This window comes from Sinohyriopsis cumingii, chromosome 6, assembly GCF_028554795.1.
Source record: "Sinohyriopsis cumingii isolate HCF-2022 chromosome 6, ASM2855479v2, whole genome shotgun sequence".
In the NCBI taxonomy this organism is placed as follows: domain Eukaryota; kingdom Metazoa; phylum Mollusca; class Bivalvia; order Unionida; family Unionidae; genus Sinohyriopsis; species Sinohyriopsis cumingii.
The window spans coordinates 57,071,740-57,095,414 of NC_142966.1; the positions used below are offsets into that span (position 1 = coordinate 57,071,740).

At 36.2% G+C, this 23,675-nt stretch overlaps 1 protein-coding gene across 1 annotated transcript in view; it reads right to left on the reverse strand.

The window, feature by feature from the left end:
* Nucleotides 1-361: 361 nt before the first annotated feature.
* Nucleotides 362-23,675, reverse strand: part of LOC149797009 (translation factor Guf1, mitochondrial-like) — an 80,301-nt gene continuing 56,987 nt past the window's right edge. The window contains exons 15-18 of the mRNA XM_089961667.1: nucleotides 20,633-20,766; nucleotides 14,883-14,928; nucleotides 11,610-11,822; nucleotides 362-8,837 (exon numbers count right to left, since the gene is read on the reverse strand). Of these exons, the coding sequence (XP_089817793.1) occupies nucleotides 8,712-8,837; nucleotides 11,610-11,822; nucleotides 14,883-14,928; nucleotides 20,633-20,766 (519 nt within the window). The 3' untranslated portion in view covers nucleotides 362-8,711. The remainder of the gene's footprint in view (nucleotides 8,838-11,609; nucleotides 11,823-14,882; nucleotides 14,929-20,632; nucleotides 20,767-23,675) is intronic.

Here is a 23,675-nt window from a genome sequence, read left to right on the forward strand (position 1 = left end):
TGTAGCAAGATTTCACAAATGAATTTTGTTTCACAGGGACTTACCTGTTTACAGCAGTTTACAATCAAGGTTAGGTTCAAACAACCCATTAAGTGACTGTTAGGTAGAACATAAAAACCTTAGCAAAAAAAATAAACTTGTAAGAAATATACACAATGTAATTTACCCCGTTTTATTATTATAAGTTCTTAAGTGCAAAGTTGGTTTCAATTCATGGTGTATTTCAGAAATTAATTGGCTGATATAAATTTGGGACTGAAGAACATAATGGGAGAGACACTGTCAGACATGTCAAATACTGTGTTCCATCTAAAAATGTATGGATGGGGATGGGGTGGTGTTAACACAGAAACACTTAAGATTTGGCATTTGTATTATTTAATATATAACAATAGCTTTCAACACAAATTATGAAACTACAAGTCAAAGGATGACATAATTGGCTGTTATGACTTGGTTGTATTGAGGCTGTTTCAAAAAAAATTTAAATAGGAATGAATGAAGCTGTCAGAAGATAGCAAAAGCAGGTGTACAAATAAAGTTGCTTGCATGTCATTGTGTCATTTTCATGGATACATTCATAAAGTTTTGTAGCGAGCCAAACTTCAGATGTTCACTGAACACAAATACCCAGCTACTAACTCAATGCATGACTCTGAAATAAAAAATGACTTAAAGCTAACATAAATGCAAAATGAAAATGAAGTCAGTGCAGCATAAATCTTGCTAGATCTGTTAATTATGTTACACTCAACAACATCCATCTAAACACCATGTAGGATGCATATGATAAATCATCCTTGACAAACTGAACTAAACATGAGAAAAATGGGGCATGCTTTTGAGCACACAACAATTCTGGTTGTACAACACCTTCTGGAGTGTTTCCAATATATTTTGTTCTCCAACAAGAAAATCAATTATCTCTGTCCATGTGTGAAAAAAATCAAGCCTGAGGAATAATATGTACATCTAATATGTGGAAGAGGCACTTCACAGGTGATGCCCTGAATAACACTGAATACAGCCCCTCTTCCACCAAAATGCATATGTGGGTTCCAATTTTCTGTTTACCATGCCTTCAGCAGATGTTATATAACTTCTTTATTCTTTAATAAGGGTTAAATGAGTTCATGGAGGACATGGAAATCCTATCCAGGTGAAACTGATTCGTTCAGATCAGGGGTCAAGCTAGACTTGAATTTTAGGGAGAAGTGACTTCTTCTTTTGGACAGAAGAAGAAGAAGTGAGAGCTCAACAGGGAGAGGTGGACGCCAAGCAAGAAATGCAATATATATATATATATATATATATATATATATATATATATATATATATATATATATATATATATATATATATATATATATATATATATATATATATATATATATAGTGTGTGTGTGTTTTCTCTTATTTGAATTATGCCCTCTATTTCCCAGTATTCATATTTAGTTTAAAATTTGATTTAAACAATACTTTATTTTCAGTTAGAACATTTTCTGAGTTATTTTGGCCATATGACTAAAAGGCAATAATAGAAACTACATCATAACAAATTTTAACTGAGTAACCAGATTTCATTATTGTAATTACAAGTTAGTAAAAATGCTTAATCAACTACCATTACTAAAAATAAAAAAATACTTGTATTTTTTTAAATTATAAATATTTTCTAAAAGTTCACAATAATGGCACTTTCAAAGGTTTCTAAAAGCTTTTGAAACAACCCTTGTATTACGTACATGAGGGAAAATGCACGTGTCTTCAGATCATACTGTTAGTCCTTATTTCTTTGTTGCTGATAAAACATTACTGTAACTATTCAAACATAACACACTAAATTGCATAAAATTACAGACATGGCTCCTTTATACTTGGTATATTTACTAAACCCTTCTTTCCAACAGAATCAACACAGACGTGAGTGCATCTAGTTTTAGAAGTTTCTTTTTTGCAATGTAATCACTCACTTTATATAGCTTCATTACAACAGTCCATTGATAAGATTGCAAATTTATGGTTTATTTATTTGTATACATACTTGTAGTAATTTTAGGCATTTGTTATATAGGTTAGCATTTTCATAAATATGAGTGAAGTAAGAAAGTAACTTTGACCTTACGACACTTCTCACAATTTCCACAACATAGCATTGTCCCATACATTTCTGGCCTACATAATTGCATTTTAAAGTTAAATCTTAAATAACACAATACCTAGGCTTTGCTACAGATGAATTGTATATTTAATAAATTTTCCCGATGATTTACGAAAACAGACAATCTAATAAACTAGTATTTCTCAGACATAGCAATGTCCATTATTTCCCCGTTACCCATTCACTTACAGTTCAAACTAATTTTATGACAAAATAGTGTACAAGAAGCAGTTAAAATATCCATATCACCGTTTCTGATCTTAAAACACAAATTGCTATTTACATACTATTGTTAAAGTTTCAAAAACACATGCTTGTATCTTTTTATCATCAAAGGATAACATGCAGAAATTGGGGAGTGCTAATTTTAACTCACTTGTGAAAGGGTAAATGGTCAATCAGCTATTACAACTCATGTCTATGAATGTGCAAGAGTTTGTCTGTGTAATTTATATCAACACTAGGCCTAGCTACTGCTGGCTTGATGAACACATTTTGCTACCACACAACACTAGAACTAACCTGGCTAAGGAGGGGGCATCTAAAAAAGTATGGTCAGTCAACATACCTCTAAAACAAATCACAGGGTGAAGTCGTTTTTGCTTTGCCTGGTAGCATGACCCCTGCACATGACATAGAACCTACTGGAGCCAGTCAAAGTCTCCTCTCCTGATTAAACAACTTCTTGAACAGTTCACAGTATTGATGTATGATGAAACCAGTAACTTGGCGACAGTGAATGTGGCACGAAGGGAGCTATTCTTCAACAAGAGCAAGAGCCCAATATTACTCCTTCTACACAGGTAAAGATGTGAAATAATTTATTCCACTGCAATATATAATTAAAGCAGGTATATTCTTATTATTTTGTTGTTGTTTATATAAAGTACACTTCTTTTGCCTCTTTAGGATGCCCTACTACAACATGTCAAGAGAGTGGTCTAGCAGGGAAGAGTTTGGGACCCAAGTACAGAACCTCAGTCGAAAGCTTCCCACGCCACAAAGGTTGAGGTGGACAATGGAAGACAACCATTGGAAGCATGTCTGGATGACACATCCTGAAGCTGCTAAAGAAGTGCAGTGAGCTGATAAAATATGACAGCAAAGTCTGACGAAGGTTGTCGAAGCTACATGTGATCCAAACCCGAACTGCCATGCACTGAACTGTGCAGTTACAACTGTCAGAAAAAGCTGGTTGCTATAGCTTGATCTATGAAAAAAAAACACATCTCGTTTGTGAAAATAATTTATTTACTAGAAACCTTGTTCTGAAATTTTGTTTTGTATCCCCATGTTTTGATTTTTATGACCCATAGTTACCATTTTTCAGAACTAATTCACAGACTAAATAATATGATATGAAAAACAACAGTTCTAACCCAGAAATACTTGTATATCCTTTTAAACAATATTAATCACTGTTTTGAGGTATTTTAAAAGCACTGACATTAATGTGATCCCACAATAGCACACTGCTTATCAAAATAGTTGGGAGATTTTTATTTTCTGAATATATGATTGCATGCGATGCTTGTGTGAATAATTGCAGACCTGCCAACCCTGATGAGTCCATCTCAGTAAGGCAGTTGATTTTTTAACATAAGATTGACCAGTTTTCAGTAAGATGTAACAAAATATCAATAACCGCCATTGTAAAGCTGGAAAACCTAATTAAAAGTTTGATGCAACGACAATAAACACTATGTTCAACTGAAAATGTTGTAAAGTACACGTAAACTTTATTTACCACTAGTACAGTTACACAAACTTTAGTTCCCAACCCTATGCAACTCAATGGCTTGTTGCTATCTCTCAGCTTGATATAATTCTTGTAATTTCTTTTTCCATTTCACATGATGACAACAATCATATCTCCCGCCATGAGACATATTCAAATTGGCATGTGATGTCCAAAAACATAATTGTGTCCTTTCTAGCATTTATTCACAAGAATCTGAATACTCCTTTTTATTCTTCTGTGTTGATTATTAACACTTTTCTAGAAGCTTATTTTCCCTTTCATCTTTAACATGCATCGCTTTCTAGACGCCATTTTTAAAAAAAATTATATAATCAATAGTTTGATCATGCAGACACTTAACATGAACAAATAGATACAGTTTAAAGCATCTGGGGTGCTGCTGTAAACTTAGTCTGGTTCCCTGACCAATTTCACTAATTCTAATATGAAACCCAGATCCAAATCAAACATGGATGAACCAATTATCTGGATTTTTTGGCAATGATTCATTTTTCCATAGTTTTTGCTTGATTCCATAAGTCTGTATTTTAGGGGTAATTTTTGTAAGACTTACTGCAAAATCGTAAGAGTTGGCAGGTTGTAATTGTGCTTTTGTCAGACACGTACTGATCATTTCACTAAGCCACCAGACTAAATCATGTCCGCCCAGGCCTGGTTCAGTAAAATCACACATGAGGCAAAGAATTACACCAATCTTGAAATTTCATCCTAGGCTTTTAATGCCAAGATTGGTGGCGGCCTCCTGCCCCTTCTCTCCCTAAATTTTCCCGCTCTGCTCTCCGAGGTATGGTTGGTACAGATGGAGTTCTTGCCCTCAAAGGTGTCGCCACTGCCACCACGAGCGGCAGTAGTCTAAAAGAAGGAGCGAGGCCTGTGTCTGCCAGGATAGCTGCATAGGTCTTCTCCAATTTTGGACTGATGCGTATGGCTTAGCCCTTCTACTTTTCTGGCGTCTACTTGTGCGATGAGTTGGCACACAAACCAGGACAAAGCAGGCAGAAAGCTGGCATCATTAACCTCGTCTAACTGTGGAATGCATTGGAGAGCATTCAAGGGGGATGCCATTCCACCTTCTCTTCAGCAACTTGTACAACCTTGCGCCGTCTCACGAACTATTTATTTTATCTTTGCAGAACAAGAGGATACAAATCCCCAATAACTGCTGATGACCTCCTTCATGCTCCCAATTAAGACAGAGACTCACAGGCCAAATTGTAGCCACCTATTCATCACCTGACCCAGTACACATTGCTTCTTACAACATTATCCTAAGAGTGGCTCCGTGCAACACAGACGTGAACTGGAGACAGACCCCTTCTTTTTGCACACTTGTCCAAGAGAATGACTACTAGCATGGTTCGCCCATGCCTTTGGATGGATCTGTAATCTTAATATAATTAAGTTATGATTGTGGATATATCCCCACTGAAACTCTCCCTCAGTGTGCATCCAAGGCCGACCTCACTGTAGTGGGCCTCTCTCACAACTGCTACTACAATACTAACATAATTATCAGTAGCAACAAGTATCACCAATAACCATTGAGTGTTACTGTGTCACACCATCTAATTTATATCACAGCAACACAAAAAGAACAAAGTTTTGTTTGTAATAAATACACTAGACCATATCACAGATACCTTTCAGGGAAATTCTAAATCGGTTGGCCTGCCATTAGATGTCATGATAACTCTGACTAACAATGAAAATAATATTTGTGGATTTGGTTATGTCACATGTATTTGCGATTTATTTAAAATCATACTGTCATCTTTACAAAGACAACCAATACCTTAAGTGTATGTTGGCAAAGCAAGTGCTCCTCCCCCCCGACGAATTAAATTTTCAATTCATACTGCTGAAGGAAGATTGTAACCCATGTCTGTGCAGATATATGGACGCTCTGCTATTTCAAGTGCTGGAGCATGGTGATCTCTCCCAGTACACAACCAAAACCGACCTCTCAGCATTTAGCAAGCAGACCCTTACGGCCACCCAAAATATCATAACACATCTTCACCAAATCAGGCATTGCTGCAACTGGCCACATTGAGCTCTTTGCATTTGATGGCAGAAGTGATGGTGTGTTCTTGGACTTTATCACAAATTATATTGACGTTTGGGTTTATAAGACAGGCAATACAATGATCAGCATGCTGGTGATCAGCATCAATTCAATCAAAAAGGTACATGACCTTATCAACGCAAAGGATACTGCTATTAGAAAAATTGTCCAAACTGGCTTTGCATCTTTTTTTAGCACTGATGACACCAGTTTCAGTGCATCAACTTAAAAGCACAATCATTGTGATCTCCAGCTCCTCTGACCATCTTCAACTTCCACAATTATAACATGAATTAAACTTAAAAAAAACAAACAACAAAGCCATGGGTGAACAACAAGGAGTATTAATCATTTGTGTCGCCTGACAAAAATATACGGAATATTGGTGCAGCTCAAATAAAATGGATAACATCGGCAAAGAATATACACCACAAAAGTGTCAGGCCCATGAACATTATTATATTGTTGGTCCCCGATATAATTGTGGTCTACCATGTTTATACTGTGGAATGTTCAACAATACCAAAGTTCAAACCATTTTTGTGGTTCCCAGCTGTAATATACATAGTTACTTAATAGATGTGGAAAGACAAATTCAAACATGCAACTGACTTTGTCACCTTGGTCTGTTCATACCCACTGGAAACTGAACCACAGTGGCAGTTATATATAGGGGCAGGTGGTAATACAGTTGAGAACCACAGGAATATGTTTTATAAACACATGCAGATGGCATGTTATGAAAGACAAGTGAAGTATAAGTGTAACATTTCTAGGACATATCGTGGGACATGGACAAGTTAAACCTTTAGATGCTAAGGTCAAGGCTATCTCTGTTCCCTGTGCCAATCAGTAAAAAGCAACTGATGCGATTTTTGGGCATGGCTGGATACTGTAGAAAATTTTGTTCCAATTTTTCCATAACTGCTGAACCCTCGACAAATGTATTGAGCAAGAAAATCAAGTTTCAATGGTCTGAAAAATGTCAGGAGGCTTTTGATAAGTTAAATACCATACTTAAGAGTGCATCAGTTCTTACAGCTCCAAATTTCAGCCAATCATTTAATCTGTTTGCTGATGCAAGTGAAATTGGGACTTAAGCAGTATTGATTCAAGAAGATAAAAATGGTGCTGATCATCCAGTGTGCTTTTTTTCAAAGAAATTAAATAAGCACCAGAGAAATTATTCCACAACTGAGAAAGAATGTTTGGCTTTGATACTGGCATTACAACACTTTGAACTTTACATTAGTTCAGCTCCTTCTCTGATTATTGTGTTTAGTGATCAAAACCCCCATACTTTAATCAGCAAGAAGAAAAACAAAAATCAGAGATTATTAAGGTTGAGTTTGTTGTTGCAAGAATATAATACTTACATGCACATCAAGGGAAAAGACAATTAAATAGCAGATGGACTTTCGCATGTATAGAAATATATTGTTTCATGTACACTTTGTGTCATTCATAAGATTTCATCTTATGTTTTTTTTACCACATGCATATTTGACTTATAGTAAAAAAGACAGCTTTATTGTGTAAATCATTCTTTTTCTTTATGATGGGAAGTGTTATGTATATTTTATTTAATTGTTTGTCTGCTATTTTTAGATTATTGTATTTCATTACATGTTATTGTAATGTAACATTGTTTCCTGGACTTGACCTTATCCAAACCTGAGTTCAATCCTGCCTGACCTGATTGAATTTGTTGTAAAAAAAATTATTATTTCATTTATGTAAACAACTAATAATAGCTTCATTATTCTCTATGTGTATGGGATTATTAACAGAATTATTATTCTGGTAAACAAAGATGGAGTAAATATGTTGATCAGGGTCAGGGTTTTGGAGATTCCTAAGTGAAGTTTTATAGGCTACTGTGTTGTAAATAAACATGGCTCATTAGATCAATCTAGAAGGTTATTTTCCATTAGGTAATGGTTGTTTTCAGAAAATGCTAATTTTGAATTCAGGTCAAGCAGAGAACTATATTATCTTGTAAATGTGAGGATTTTACCAGTCATGCTTTAACATCAAACACTTTAAGCTGTATTATGTTGTGAAATGTTGTGACCAGTTTGGGCTGAATTGTCTTCTAATTATTGAATTCAAGCGATTATATGGAAATACAAAAGGGGTCTAATAAAATTCTTGGATAAAGACATTCATTGGAATTTATACTGAATTCAAACCTGGAAAAATATTTATGTGATTCAACAAGAGACTGTTGACACATCAGTACTTCATAGGCTATAACAGACATGTCATCACCTTTAATTTTGGATCTCTTCGGGACTTGAACTGAGTTTCGTTCAGGACTTTTTATTACTACAATCTGTGTCTTTAATTCTTGGATTATTTTTGAACTCATTCACAATACTATAAGTTCTTTTTTCCCTCACTTTTCACTTTGTATTCTAGGGAAATAAATTATTTGCTAAATTTTACAAAGCTTGTTGTCTTCACTCTTTTCTCTTACTTATTCTAAGAGCACAGACTTGTAACACATGCTTTGCACCAGGTCCACAGAGTTTAACTTTTTCCCCTGTATAATATCATTACACACTTAAGGCACTTCCAAGTCACAGCCATCCGTGTCCATATCATAATCACTACACACTTAAGACACCTCCAAGTCACAGCCATCTGTGTCCATATCATAATCATTACATGCTCAAGGAACCTCCAGTCACAGTCGTCTATAAAAACATGTACGAAGTGTGTTATTTCTTAAGAACAGTGATGAAAACATCTTTTGGAACATCAATATTTCCAATGGCTCTCATTTTCTTCTTCCCTTCTGCTTGCTGCTTCAACAACTTTGTCTTCCTGGTGATATCCCCTCCATACTGAAATAGATACAGGCCTTACTTTAATGTTACATCATTTATCTTTTCCCACTGAAAAATGTGAGCAAACTTTGTGTATTCTGAAAATAAAATCTTTTAAAATATATGTAACAAAACTAAAACAAGAAAACAATTTACCTACTACACAATCCAGAACCTGTCTAAATAAATAAACAATAACAATAATAATGATAACGATAATAAAAACAATTTCTTTGTGATTGATTTAATGTGTACTGTCTCTAGTACTTAAAGTTACTGTCCCTTTTTATCATTCACTGGATCACAAATAACACAGATATTCACTGTTAAAACCTTCCTCTGATAAGATCACTGAAACAAAAACCAGCATGAACAATTATTGATTTTCTTTTGTTATAATAACCACAAGATGTGAAACTGAGATTAGGTATCATTTCTCATTTTGTCTAGTGATGAATTTTGTGTTTCTGTATCTATCATTGACTAGACAAAAAAACAGATATACACACAACAGAAGAACCTCACAAAGATCAACATTCAATGAACTTTTGTTTCTAACATACTATATACAGTGATAAACTCTGACTGTGACATTTGTAACAAAACTATAGAGTTATCAGGTTTACATTGAAAATAACAAGTTTCATGTCTCTATCTCAAAAAGCATTAAAATAAACCTGAAGAAACGGTGAAGTAAGTTACTGGTGACCTTGATTTTCAAGATAAAACATTGCCTGTAATGTATGGGATGCCATCATATAAAGAAATATAAAGTGTACCATGGTTCATCCCTTAATATCTTAACAGCTTTTACAAAAAAATAAAGCAGAAACCAAAAAAAACACAAAATATATCCAAGTGACTTTGACCTTGAAATTATGAGACCAAATGTGGAATGAGGCACATCTTGTAGTGACAATATACTGATACACTAAAGCTCATTTACTGACCTTAAACAGGTCATGAATTATAGAGAAAACAGGAAAAATGTTATTGAAACCTAAAATATGGGTCTGTAACCTTGACCTTATCATAGGACCCCCAACGTGGTTAAAGATAAATATTATAATATACCATCACTTAATATTGAAAATGCACTTAAGTTATACAATAAATAGGAAAATATGAAGGAATACTTCACCAATAAAACATATGACCTTGATCTTGAAGACATTATCAAAAATGTGGTATGTATGTGACACACCTGATAAAGACAATGTATAACAATAAGAAGTTTAATATCTTAATTTCAAATGGCTCATAAGTTGTAGAGAGGAAATTAAAGTGAGGCTGAAAACATAATATACAGACCTATGATCTTGACATTAAAGAAAGGATCTCAAATGTGATCTGTGTGAGTGACATGATTTTTAACGTAGCTTTAAGAAGTTTTCAGTCATACTGCTACTGTGTCTGCAGTGTGGCAGTTTACAGTGATGTCTACCACTGAAGCATCATGACAAACATGTAGCTTTATGACTCACCCAGTCACCCTGACACCAGGCCGACCAGCCTAACCTCTTAATGCTAAGTGCTTTGCATGGCAGTTGTTTGTACAATTTTTATAAGTCTTTGGTACTACTTGGCCGGGTATTAAACCCACGACCTCCTGCATCCGAGGTGGATGCTCTAACAACTGGGCTACTGGAGCGGTCACATCCAAATGTGAAAAACAAGATACTTTGTAAACAATAATGTACAAGAATATTAAATTTCATTCTAAAAGCTGAAGAGGGCTAATGTCATAGAGCAAAGAGGAAAATGTTTTAAAACTTTAAATACTGACATGTTCCATTGATCTTCAAGAAAGAACAACGATATATACATGTAACAAGTTTCATCCTTGAATTTCTGATAGGCTCTGAAGCCATACATCTGAATGGAAAGTGTCACAGAAGACAGACTATTACATGATAACCTTTACCCTGAAGATATGATCCTTAGTACTGTACATGACACACATTCCAATGATAATGTATAAGCACAATCCCTTAATCTCAAACATCTCTAAAGGTATAAAGTGGAATGGACAGTTAGGGGGAATATCTAATACACTGACCTTTGACCTTAAAGACAGAACCCCCAATGAGGTCTGTGGCACACCTTCAATGACTGAATAAGTATGTTAAGCTTCATCATTAAGTCTCAAAATGGCTTGAGAGTTGTATAGCAGAAAGGAATATGTTGTTGTTGTTGTAGGGTTTAACGCCATGTTTCAGTACACGATAGGCTATACATGGCGGCCAGTATTAATGGTGGAGGAAGAACCCAGGAAAACCCTGGAAAGAACCACCAAGCCACGAGAAGCTACTGACAAGCTTTCTCACATACCCACATTAGCCAAATCCGAGACTCAAACCCACGCAGACGGAGGTGAGATGGCAGTGATCTGTAACGGAAAACGCTTTAGACCACCCGGCCACTCAGGGCCCCCAGAAAGGAATATGTGGGGATAGATGCTTCAATTTGGTGCATATGACACCTTATAATGATGCTGTATAAAAATACCAAGCATCATCCCTTATCACTGACAGGCTCTCAAGTTACAGACCAGAATGAAAAGTGTGATTACTAGTCAGAAGTAAACAAAACATCCCCAATGCTGAAATAACAGGATAACTACATCAATAAAACTTCAAATTTGGCTTTATCATATCCTGATTGTGACAGGATTATTTAGGTAAGGGAACAAATAAAAACAATGTTATGACTTAGCAGAATTAGGCAGAAAACTTAGAGTACCTTTGCATGGTTTATTAAAGAATAGTACAATTCAAAACTTGTACATACACATTTAGCAAGGACATCCTTCCTGAAAGCTGGAATGTCTTCCCTGGCAATAATTTTCCCACCAACAGCTCCTTGGATAGAAATTTTAAAAAGTTGTCTAGGAATATTTTCTTTAAGCTTGAGACAAACTCGGCGTGCTAAGGTCCTGGCTGTGGAAACATGGTTTATCATTGTCAGTTCCTCCACCTCTTTCCCATTCAGTAAGTAAGTAATCTAAGGAAGAACAAAAAAAGACTAAGGTCACAGCTGATTTTACAATCGACTAAACATTATGAAAGCACCTTATACTACAGCTAATACCAATAATAATAATAATAATAATAATAATAATAATAATAGTAGCAACTTTATTTCAGACCATAGCCAGGACATTAAAAGGACCAAAAATTGATACAGGAATTTGTGCCTTTGAGTAATGAGAGATGAGTCATGATTGAATATGTAAAAACATATGGATTTTAAAATACTAATTTAATTAACTTCAACTATATTCTGAAAGGATACATTCTTTACTCAGCTTGCCAGGATCAAAAGAGTTGACTTATATGGGAAGCTTGTGATGAATAAGAATGTAATGAGCTAAGGTGCTATTAATAGCAACCAAATTTCAACTGCTATTAAGGTGGCTATTGCTAGCAACCCAATTTCAACTGTTATTAAGGTGGATTTTGCTTGCAACCAAATTTCAACTGCTATTAAGGTGGCTATTGATAGCAACCCGATTTCAACTACTATTAAGATGGATTTTGCTTGCAACCAAATTTCAACTGCTATTAAGGTGGCTATTGATAGCAACCTGATTTCAACTACTATTAAGGTGGATTTTGCTTGCAACCAAATTTCAACTGCTATTAAGGTGGCTATTGATAGCAACCCGATTTCAACTACTATTAAGATGGATTTTGCTTGCAACCAAATTTCAACTGCTATTAAGGTGGCTATTGATAGCAACCTGATTTCAACTACTATTAAGGTGGATTTTGCTTGAAACCAAATTTCAACTGCTATTAAGGTGGATATTGATAGCAACCCGATTTCAACTACTATTAAGGTGGATTTTGCTTGCAACCAAAATTTCAGCTGCTATTAAGATGGCTATTGCTATCAACCAAATTTCATCTGCTATTATAGACAATTTTTGTATATAATGAATAATCTCTGAGCCAAATAAAATGGATCAAATTCATACAACTCATATATTATTTTTTTCATCAATTATAGCTTTAATTAAATAACAGGCAAATTAAAAATAACTAATATGACAGCAAACAAAACTTGCTACTGCTACAAAAGGTAACTTCTGCAGTGAATAGATGGTCATTTTTCTAACCATGAATCAATCAAACTGCTTCAACCCTCTTCCCCTAATGAATAAAAGGCACTCTGAAATTTTACATATTGACACCTCTGAGTTAAATTGACAGTGTGAATAGAAAATACAAGTGAGAAATGTAGTTTGCACATCAATTCATTATAAGGTTTGACTGTGCACAAATGTCACAATGAAAGTTGGGTGTGAGAACATACCAACAGCAAGTCAAGTTTTGTGGTTTCAGGAAGGCTTTGACAAATCTGGTTAAACAGGTCAGCATCATGACATATCTGGATAACTGGGTCATAGTCATGCTATTTCAGCACCATTTAGTTGTGGTATGATCTGGGGGAAGAGAGCTGTCATTCATCTAGTAATGGTTAGCCAATCATATTCTGTATGTGGGGTGATTACGATATTTGTGTGTGTGTGTGTGTGTGTGTATATATATATATATATATATATATATATATATATATATATATATATATATATATATGATCCCATCTTAACTAAATGTATGCTAGGCTGATCCTCCCAGGTTAGTGGGAAAGAGTTAGACTGATCCCAGCATGACAAAATTATTCTCATTTTTTTCTATTTAAAACTGAAAGAAATGTATTGTTTTTAGTATAACATGCGATTGGGAAAAATGCACCCTAGCCCATGAGAAAGTACTGAAACTAAAGTTCAATCTTAGGGTACAACCCACCATGTAGGCAATAATGGGTGGTGACTGGGGTGGTGGTGGGCCAGCACAAATCCATAAGAATAGTTAGATGCCAAGTCCCCAAATCCATTTTCCATACTTATGAAAACCCAGAGAAATCCACTGATCACACAGTACTCTACTTGATCATGCGATGTTACATGCAGATTATCTACTTGGGTTGACTCTGAATTCAGCTGTCAATACCAACCATTAGGAAGAGTTCTGGTCATTCACACCACATGATCCTCCAACAAGCGCCATGTAGGCAGCAAGTAAAGAAGCTAATAATAGCTTTTTGCATGATTCCATGTCTGCCTCTCAATTTCAAGGTACATGTTTAACACCCTATACAAGTGTTAGCCAATGACTAAGCTTTATAATTCAACAGTACATCAGCTTACCACACCACCAATTTCTCCCTCAATGCCATTATCATGACAAAGCCCATTACAAAACTTGCAATATGTACCTAAAATAAGTAAAGATCGTCAAATTGTGCAAAAAATAATTTTTTAAATAAATTATCATAAAGTGCTTGCTTTTACCAGTCTAAAATAACAATTACAAAAGTAAGAATTACCTCCACTTCAAACCTTGAAATTATATTTCAATGCACATAATTTAGCACTTTCTGATTACTATTTGACAAAATAGAGAAAATGTTCCAACGAGATTTGGATTGACTCCAAAGCTGTAAAAAAATATAGGGAAGCATGTATTTGCTTTCATGAAACTCTATGTCAACATGCCTTTTTCTGCACAAAGCACAAGACAATTCAGGTTTTCTCTCAGCTTCTGTTTAATATTTATGATTTATTCTGTAAGTTGTTTCAATCACTGATGTGGAGTTTGATAGCTCAAAATACCAGAAAACTGTTATGTGGCTACACAATTACCAATCTGTGTACATGTTTGTCTCTCTCTTCACAAATATGCATGTTCAATTAACTTTGTAGAGAAAAAATCAAGTGGGGATAGCCTTGGTTGTGTAGATAAGACTATTTTTAGACGTGAGGCAACATAGTACCAAAACATTTATGGTGGACAAACAGCATAACCAAAATTCAAACAGGCACTAGAAAAATCCAACTCATAAAATCAAGGCTATTGGCATGTACTTGTGCTTTATTAATATTTAGGCAGTGCTATATTTATGATATCATAGCACACTAGAAAGGGTCAGTAGTAAAGATAATATCATATTCATTGCCTAAACTGAAAACAGTAACAAAATTGAGGGTCATCTTACCTTCACTAGATTTGATGGTACATAACCATGATCTTCGTAGTCAAAACTGAAAACAGTATGAAAACTGAATGAGTTTATGTGAAACACATCTTGTCTTAACATCTTGAAAGGTAAAGGTTGATATCAACTAGTTTACAACATTTGACATGAAACATGCAAAAAATACCCACCTTATCTGTTGAAACACATGCAGACTGAGATTCCATCTCTAATTATCAGAAATTAAAGAAGAAAATGTGATTTCTTATTTAAATCTACTGTGAATCTAAATCTGATCTTTCTGCTAATGGCATTAGTAATTATTTCAATTTGCTGTGAACCCCTACAATTTATCTCTTCTCCTAGTTTCTAATTATTGTGAAATCAAAAAAAGCAAATTTTAAGTAAATTATGTTTCTCTTAGAATACTTATCTAATCACATTATGTTATGAGTATTAGCCACCCCCCTCACAAATCTAGCCCTACTAAAAGACAACAAATCGTCTTTTCCTGTACAGTTTGCAACAGACAAAGGGCAATAACTCTTTGCATATTACCTCTCCTTGGCACTATCAGATGTCACTAGTTTCAGCTGAGCATGATACTAATAAGACTGCTCACATGGCAGGGGACTGTTGGGAGGGATTTTAAGTAATGTAATTGGGTAAGTATTCTTGGAGAAATATAATTTACAAAAAATTTGCTTTCTCCTTTGAATATGCTTACCAAAAACATTATGTTAGGACCAATAATTAAGAGGAGGAGGGGATGCTGAGCATCCGACCTCTACCTTGGGTATCTTTCTAGCGAAGAATGACGGGATTACCCATGTGAACAATAACCTGTTCTCCTAATCACATAAGCAACACAGCTTGTGGTCACTTGATCTGTGACCCTTATCTATGGTTAAGCAGATAAAGACTGAAATCTTACCTACAAAATTTCACTGTCGAATCTGCAAAGCTAACAGACTGTGCTGATTGATTTAGATGGGTCTGGTGGCTGTCTGTGCTGCCACCACAGGATCTACTGAATCAAAGTTTGCCTCTGCAATGCTAAATCCTTGAGATGAAGGCTCAAGAAGGTTGACTCTGCATACCAGCAAACAGCTTCTATTACATATTGGATTGAAACATTGTGTTGTTCTGATGTGATGCTCGCAGAGATGGCTTGAAGCATCTGAGCAGTGATCTTTCTGAGGCGATTCTGATCTGGTGAGATGTTCAAGTACACCTAGGTACAACACACTTCAGCCACAAAGCAAAGGCTTAAGGTTTGTTCTGGCTAACACCCAAAGGAATAGGCATTTGCATGTGCCATGACTTGTCTCTGTGCATTTAAAGTAGTGCTTGAGAGTATAAACAGGATCTTGCATGGCTGCTTTTTATGACCTGTCTATGGAAGAGAGGGAGTGAATTTCAACTCTCTGGTTACCAACAGATGGTAATCTATTGTGAACTACAAAGTTTGGTTGTATCAAGAGAACCACCAAACCCTCCGATCTAAACTGAAGAGAGTTCAGCTTGAGATAAAGGGCATGTGGTTCACTTACCTTGCATGCGAGTGGAACAGGGTGATGATGTAATCCATAATCTCAGAATGTTAAGGCCCAAGGGAGAACTCTGAACTGATAAACTGTGTTGCAGTAAACAAAACAGAGAATAGTGTTTGTGAAAAGGGTGGATAAGGATGTGAAAATATGCATTGGTCAGATTGAGAATGATGGCATACTCATCCCATCAAATAGAGAGGCGGATTGAACTCACCATCTCCATCATGAACTTTGAAGGCGCAATGAATTGGTTGAGACAACTCAAGTCAATGATGGGTCTCAACCTGTTGTTTGCTTTCCATAAAACAGCCTTGAATAAAACCCAGTGGACTGTGGTCTTTGCACAAGCTCCAATGCCTGTTATTTTGTTGACCGTTTCTTCTGTTATAGGGATTGTTGATCAACAAAACATGAAACCCCTCTGAATTACATGGATCACCTCCCCCCTCATTCTGAGGGAAATGGGGAGATCCAGTGAGCTCAAAAATGTGGTTTCTTACCATCTCTGTATGATTGTTTCCTAGGTAGTGATACTGGTGTGCATGTGACTAAGAAAATCCCGTCCTGAGGCCACTTAACATCCCTTCACACTGACTGGGGCTGAGTGGTTCCAAACACCTGTGTGGGTTTAGCAGCGAGGTAGAGGGGCAGTTCCTGAGCTGCCTTCCAACAAACTTCCTCTATTCTTCCTCTAAAGCAACGGTAACCCGAACAGAGTTGTCCAGAAAGGGAGGGTATGACAAGGCTTGAGTGACATGAATCACAGACATGCAACACATTATATAAGGAGTAAATTAGCTAAACCTGTCATAGTATTGGACATGTATAGTGAGCAGCCCTGGCCAATGACCCTAGCTATCCTAACCGTCGCCTCCTAAGTATGGCTATTGTCGGTGTCTCTGTCAAGTCTGAAAAGTGCCAATAAGGCCAAAATCCAACAATGAAGAAAGTGCAACAACATCCCGACAGGCATGGAGCACATTTATCCACTTTATAAAACAGATGAGTGGACATATGGACATTTGCTATATTCTTTTCTAGTGCCAGGAGATCAGTACTGAAGACATCTGTCACTTTAAGTCTCTCCGACTGGGGAAGGAACCAAAAGGATTGTGTCTCTTCCACCTACTCAAGATCTACTGATTCTTTAGAGTAGCAGTAGAGGTGAAGGGCATTCTGAAGTAGCCAGCACCCTATAAGTGTCCTCAACAGCGGCTTGAATGATAAACTTCAGCCCGCTCCATGGTCAGATATGAGTATGATGTGAAGGATGGTGCATTTGAAGGAGTTTCATCACACTAACTGTGCATTGAGGCCCAATCTGGATCTACATGCAACTCTGGAGAAGACATACCAGGTGGTATGAAGACTCAATTCCATCCCCATGAAAATGTCACTAGCTCTCCTTTGTGTACAAGCAGTGAACATCCAAAGTCCCACACTGCCAGCTGGTTTGCCAGGCGAATGGTTGGCCTAGAAGATGGCAGTATGGTCGCTGCAAGGGCCTGGCTGGACAGACAGATTTCTTACTGAAATCTCTGTTATAGAAAGGGCAAGTTGCTGATGGTACAGTTAGACAGACAGATCTGTCACTAAGATTCCAATAAATTATATCCAGTGATGGCTGGACGGCAGGCCACTGTGCATTGGTTCAAGGAGGTCGTTCCAACTGATCCAGTATGAACCCCATGTGCCCTGACTTACAGACTCAAAGGTCATGCTCAAACATACGGAGGGCACTTATGACAATGGCTGCCTAAAACTGGTGAATACTCCCCAGTGAGTTGGTATCAGTAACAAAACAAGCCATGGGCTGTCTTCCTTGACTTATTCCACCCACTTCAATTCAATACCAAATGGACTATTACTTGTACCATGCATTCAATGCATTTAGTAAACATTTGTCCTGAAACAACACAAGAGCAGTGAGCAAAGCATATATTGGCATATTAGTATGTGACTAACTAGCTAAAATGGTAGCCCAGACTTCCTCTGACCATGCATTACAGATGCTGCATATCACAGATTGTGTATACTGAGTATAAACAAAACTAGAGTCATTATTTATTATTTATCGTGTACAGTGCATGCCCAGCCATTTAATAGCATCATCATCAGCAAGGTGCATGGCCTGCAGACCACCAGGGAACATTGTCAGTGGACAGTTGTACACAATGTGTGACATGGTCTGTAGAGCACCACAGCTACAGGAAGAGTCAGTGGCCTGATCCCATCGGAGAAGGAGTGGTTTACAACAGCTGCTGAAGACCATTCATCACTCCATGCTGTAATAGTTGTCATAACCTCCTGCAATGGACCTAACCAGATTGGATGTCCTGAAGCCAAGTGGACTGCTGGATGTGAGGTGACTAGAGTCATGGTAGACTTTCATGCTCTGAAGTTGCATATATAGCATTTAGTGTGCATGTGTGTGTGATTAGGATTTTTAACGGAGCTTTAACAACTTTTCAGTCATATCGCTATGATGTCTGCAGTGTGGCAGTTTATAGTAATATCTAGCACTGGGGCATCATGCTGCAGACACGCAGCATGATGTCCCACCCAGTCACATTATCCCGACACCAGGCCGACCATTCCTAACACTAACCCCTTAATGCTGAGCGCCAAGCGAGGTAGCTGTTAGTACCATTTTTGTAAGTCTTTGGTATGACTTGGCTGGGGATCGAACCCACGACCTCCCTCGTCTGAGGTGGATGCTCCAACCACTAGGCCACCAGAGCAGTCTATATATAGCATTTAAATGACATTCTGCTAAAAAAGCAAAGCATAAATTAGCGATTCATCAAGTTACTAGGTCACAAATATAAATATATTCCCTATTACTACTGAAGGAATAAAAAAATGTCGCTTTCAAAACTAATAGATTATGCTTTGAACTTATGCATTTCAAGTATTTAGTTGGCCGTTGACTGAAACTATGCAAGAAGGGAAAAACAAGCAATAATTAGCAATCGCAGCATGTTAATAACTTGCTAAAATCAACTTTGCTACAAAAAAAGTGAAAAAAGTCAGAGTTGTGCCAACTCATAATGACCTTGCAGAGGTCAAAACTAGCATGGTATGACTTGGTCTTATAAGGGCAAAGTCTCTAAAAGTGATAAAATCACTCAAATTCAACAGAAATTGAAAAAAGAAAGTATACAACTGCAGCAGAATGGTTAATCCACACAAAAAATCCAAACAGAACATTGGATGGTTCAATCAGAACACATAAATGGCTAGGATTATAGGAAGATAAACTGTACAATGTGATCAGTACAGTAGCAAAGCTAACAACTAGCGAAAGCTAGCAGTGACAACAGGTAGAAATTATTGTCCGTTGTCTACTGGAAATATACAGGATAAGATGACTTATGTCTTTTAGTAGGGCTGGATTCATGAGGTAGCAGGCTAATATTCCTAACTGAATGTGATTGGGGAATGTATTTGAAGGAGAAATTAAGTTATTTCGCTAACAATATTAATAATGTATCACTTAAATTGTTTATTAACCCCTAAAATAGATCTGTTCTAATAAAATATTTTCTGTATAGCTCATGATATTACATAATTACTTCACTGTCTTAAAATATTTTCAAAAGAAACACATTTTATTAATTGTCTGCTAACAACAGGTACAATAGTTCACATTCTTTTATATGAAAATTAGTTAGCTGGTTTTAACAGCACATTTAACACATTACTGTTATGCTGAGGAAATGGGGAGGTAAATGTCTTTCCCAAGGTCAAACCATGGCAGTCAACCCAGGCTGGCCAGGATAGGGATCAAACCCAAGATCTTTGAATTTTGAGTCCAATGCTGTACCAACTAAGCCACCATTGCTCTCTAACAGGACTGACAGCAATTACCATATGTGTGTGTGTGTGTATGTATATATATATATATATATATATATATATATATATATATATATATATATATACACACACACACCAGTGAATAAACTTAATCACAAAGGTCCTAATTTATTTGTGCATAATGTACCAACAGATCAAGTTCTATGTTAATTATTTAACTGCATGCTCTTAACAGAGTGATGACAACATAGATACACTAGTGCATTATGTGACACCAGATCTGGGTCTGTGCAGTCTGCAGCTGGACACAATTTATAAGTGAGCATATATGGCACACAAGGAACACAAATAGTCTTTCTACCACAAACATAAACAAAATTCAATTTCCAAGTTCTTCACCTTGCATATCCAGATGTTACAGCCTTTAGATCATCATAAAAATCGACAAGAATTTCATTCAGCGGTAAAATAACAGTGAACATTATTCTCTTGCTATCGATATAGATCTGTTCTTTCATGACTCCTCTTCTACCCTGAAACAGCATAAAAAATACACTATAATTTCCAAGTCTTTTGGGTACTTTTTTGTCCAGATATATATATATATATATATATATATATATATATATATATATATATATATATATAATGCTCTACCTTATTTGTTTTTATTTCAGTCTAAACAAAACCTCATTTTATCTTCAGAACAATCTAAATTAATACTGACCATGGAAAAGCCTTACATACCTATTCTGTGTTGAGTATACAAACAACTATTCATTCTGTGTGTGCTAGTGCACTGCATCTTATTTCTCAATCTAAGCTTTATCATTTCATCAATTTTCCATTTCATTAAGAGTTGTTCATAACCTCAAAAATTCGAATTCATTGTCTTGAGTTTCCACTTTAAATTAATTTAACTATGTTTAAATGTATTCAATATTTGAAAAACATATTTAAGCATTCAAGACAAATTAATCATGACAAAAGACATTTCCTTTTCCTTGGTCAGCAAGGAACAAGAGTCCCTCAATGGGACTGGGACTCTACTGGCTGAAAACTTTTTGAGGAATCCAAGATAAGCAATTACTTCATTTTAATTATGGAAACCATCTATGATATTCTGCAACAAGAAAAGAATTTTAAGATGATCCTCACAGTGGACATATTGCATTTGATATCAGCAGCATTTTCATTTAGAACCAAGCATACATCATAAGAAATCTTTCTGTGAAAACCCCATATCAATATGACCATTCATTGAAATGGACTAGAAATAACAAGGTTTTCAAGATGGCCACCATGAAGGCCATATAAGATTTAATATTGGCATTCACTTCATTTAGTACCAAGTAAAAGCTATAAGGACACTTATGGTGAAAACTCCATGTCAACGTGACTTTCCCTTTGGGAACAGTAGTAATAACATGATTTTCAAGATGGCAACTGTGAAGGCCATAATGGATGCAAAATTGGCACCATGTTCATTTAGGACCAAACAAATCATAAAAAGTCTAGTCTTGATTTTCAATCTGAACACAGAAAAATTATTCGTATAAATATGTTAACATGAAACTTTCTAAGATGTACAATTTACCATTCTAATTGTAGCAATTCCACTGTCAAACTCATCAGTTTCGTGGTAAGTAGTTCTTGCAGAGGTAAAACAATTCATGTCTGTAGTCAAGAATTCCTATGCATAAATGGAGGCAGGGTCGCATCTAGGATTTGATAAATGTGGGTACTTGCCCCCAATTAATCTGAGGAAAAAAGGGGGGGGCCAACGTAGCTATAAGGGGGGTGCCTTCCAGTATGGTGTAAAATAGCCTCAATGTATTCGAAAAGAGCAATAGCAAGTATAATAAGTACACTAAATGCATATCATGTCTTCTGTATATTATAGTATAACACTTAAAACTGAAATCAAAGTCTTGTGTTTTCTAATAACAATATTATATCTACACACTAACCATTAAAGAATCAAACCATAGACTGCAAATAGTGTCACTCTTCTGGCCAATCTTAAAAAATGGTGTCATGTACTCCCTGCGAGTCACCTGCTCAATTCTAATTGGTTACAAATCCATACTAAGAAAGATCAGAAGAGCACATAATTTTACTATAATGGATAACAAATTTAATTTGCAAGGAAAAGTCCAAAGCTCAAAATGAATTAGGGAAAGTATATGCACATTTTCTATAACAGTTAACTCTTAAATGGAACATATATACATCTGCATCCAGACAGATTGTAATTGTGACTGCATTATTCTGCAAATATGATCACTATTTCCTAAATAGCCTCCTGTCCTTCCTCATCGTCCACTCCACCAATGCCATGTAGTCTCTCAGAGGAGGTCCTTCAATTAAAATCATCATGAGTCTGTTGAAAACCCTTTCTTCTAGATGGCTTCAACCTGCAGTTTTGGTTCGATTTTGATTGCTGAATCCTCTCTCACAGTCAGTCGTTTGTTATGGTATAACCATGGCCACTGATTCTAACTGAAGAAGATGCGGAAATGTGTCTGCATGATGTTGATGTACAATCTACCAGAGTATGGAGAAGGTTAGATACATCATCTGAAACCTTTTTCAATGTGCTCCTGTGTAACTTGAGTTCAACACCATTGTAAGCAATTTTAGTCTTGTCTCCATCTTTAGATGATTTCAATTTTTCAGACATACAGGTCTGGTGATAGGATTTTCCCATGTCTGCTTTCTGTAAGATAGAATTCAAAATATCAAGTGCTGGTGACACAGCTGCTATATCCAAGTCTGATTTCTGTTGTTGTTGTTCTAGGGTTTAATGCCATTTTTCAGCACAAGATAGGCTATACATGGCGGCCAGTATAACTGGTGGAGGAAGAACCCTGGAAAACCCAGGGAAGAACCACCGACCCACGAGAAGCTACTGGCAGGCTTTTCCATGTACCCACGCTAGCCGAGCCTTGGACACGAACCCACACAGACAGAGGTGAGATGGCAGTGATCCAGAATGGTGAGCGTTTTAGACCACTCGGCCACTCGGGGCCCCCTTCTGATTTCTGTAAAAGCATATTTAGCTGTGCTAAGCGAGGTATGATATCCATCATAATATTCATGCATGCCACAAATCTGTAGTCTATGAGTTTATTCAACAAGTCTTGACACTCTTTTGTCTACTTATTCTTTTTGAAATAATTCAGTTGTGAAAAATTGCATATGGTACATCATAAAATGCCAGCCATCTTACTTCATGCATCTCTCTGTCTTTCAGTTGAGGACTGTCTAGAACGTTCTGGATTTCCTTCAATTCAGCTGTTCTGTTGGCAGATTTATTTTAAAAAATACTACAGGTCTTTAACTGTGCCTTCAAAGGTTTCCTTGAGGTACGGAATGTTTTTTGATGCATTTCTCATGCACAAATTCAATCTATGAGCCATAAAATGAATGCTGATCAAGT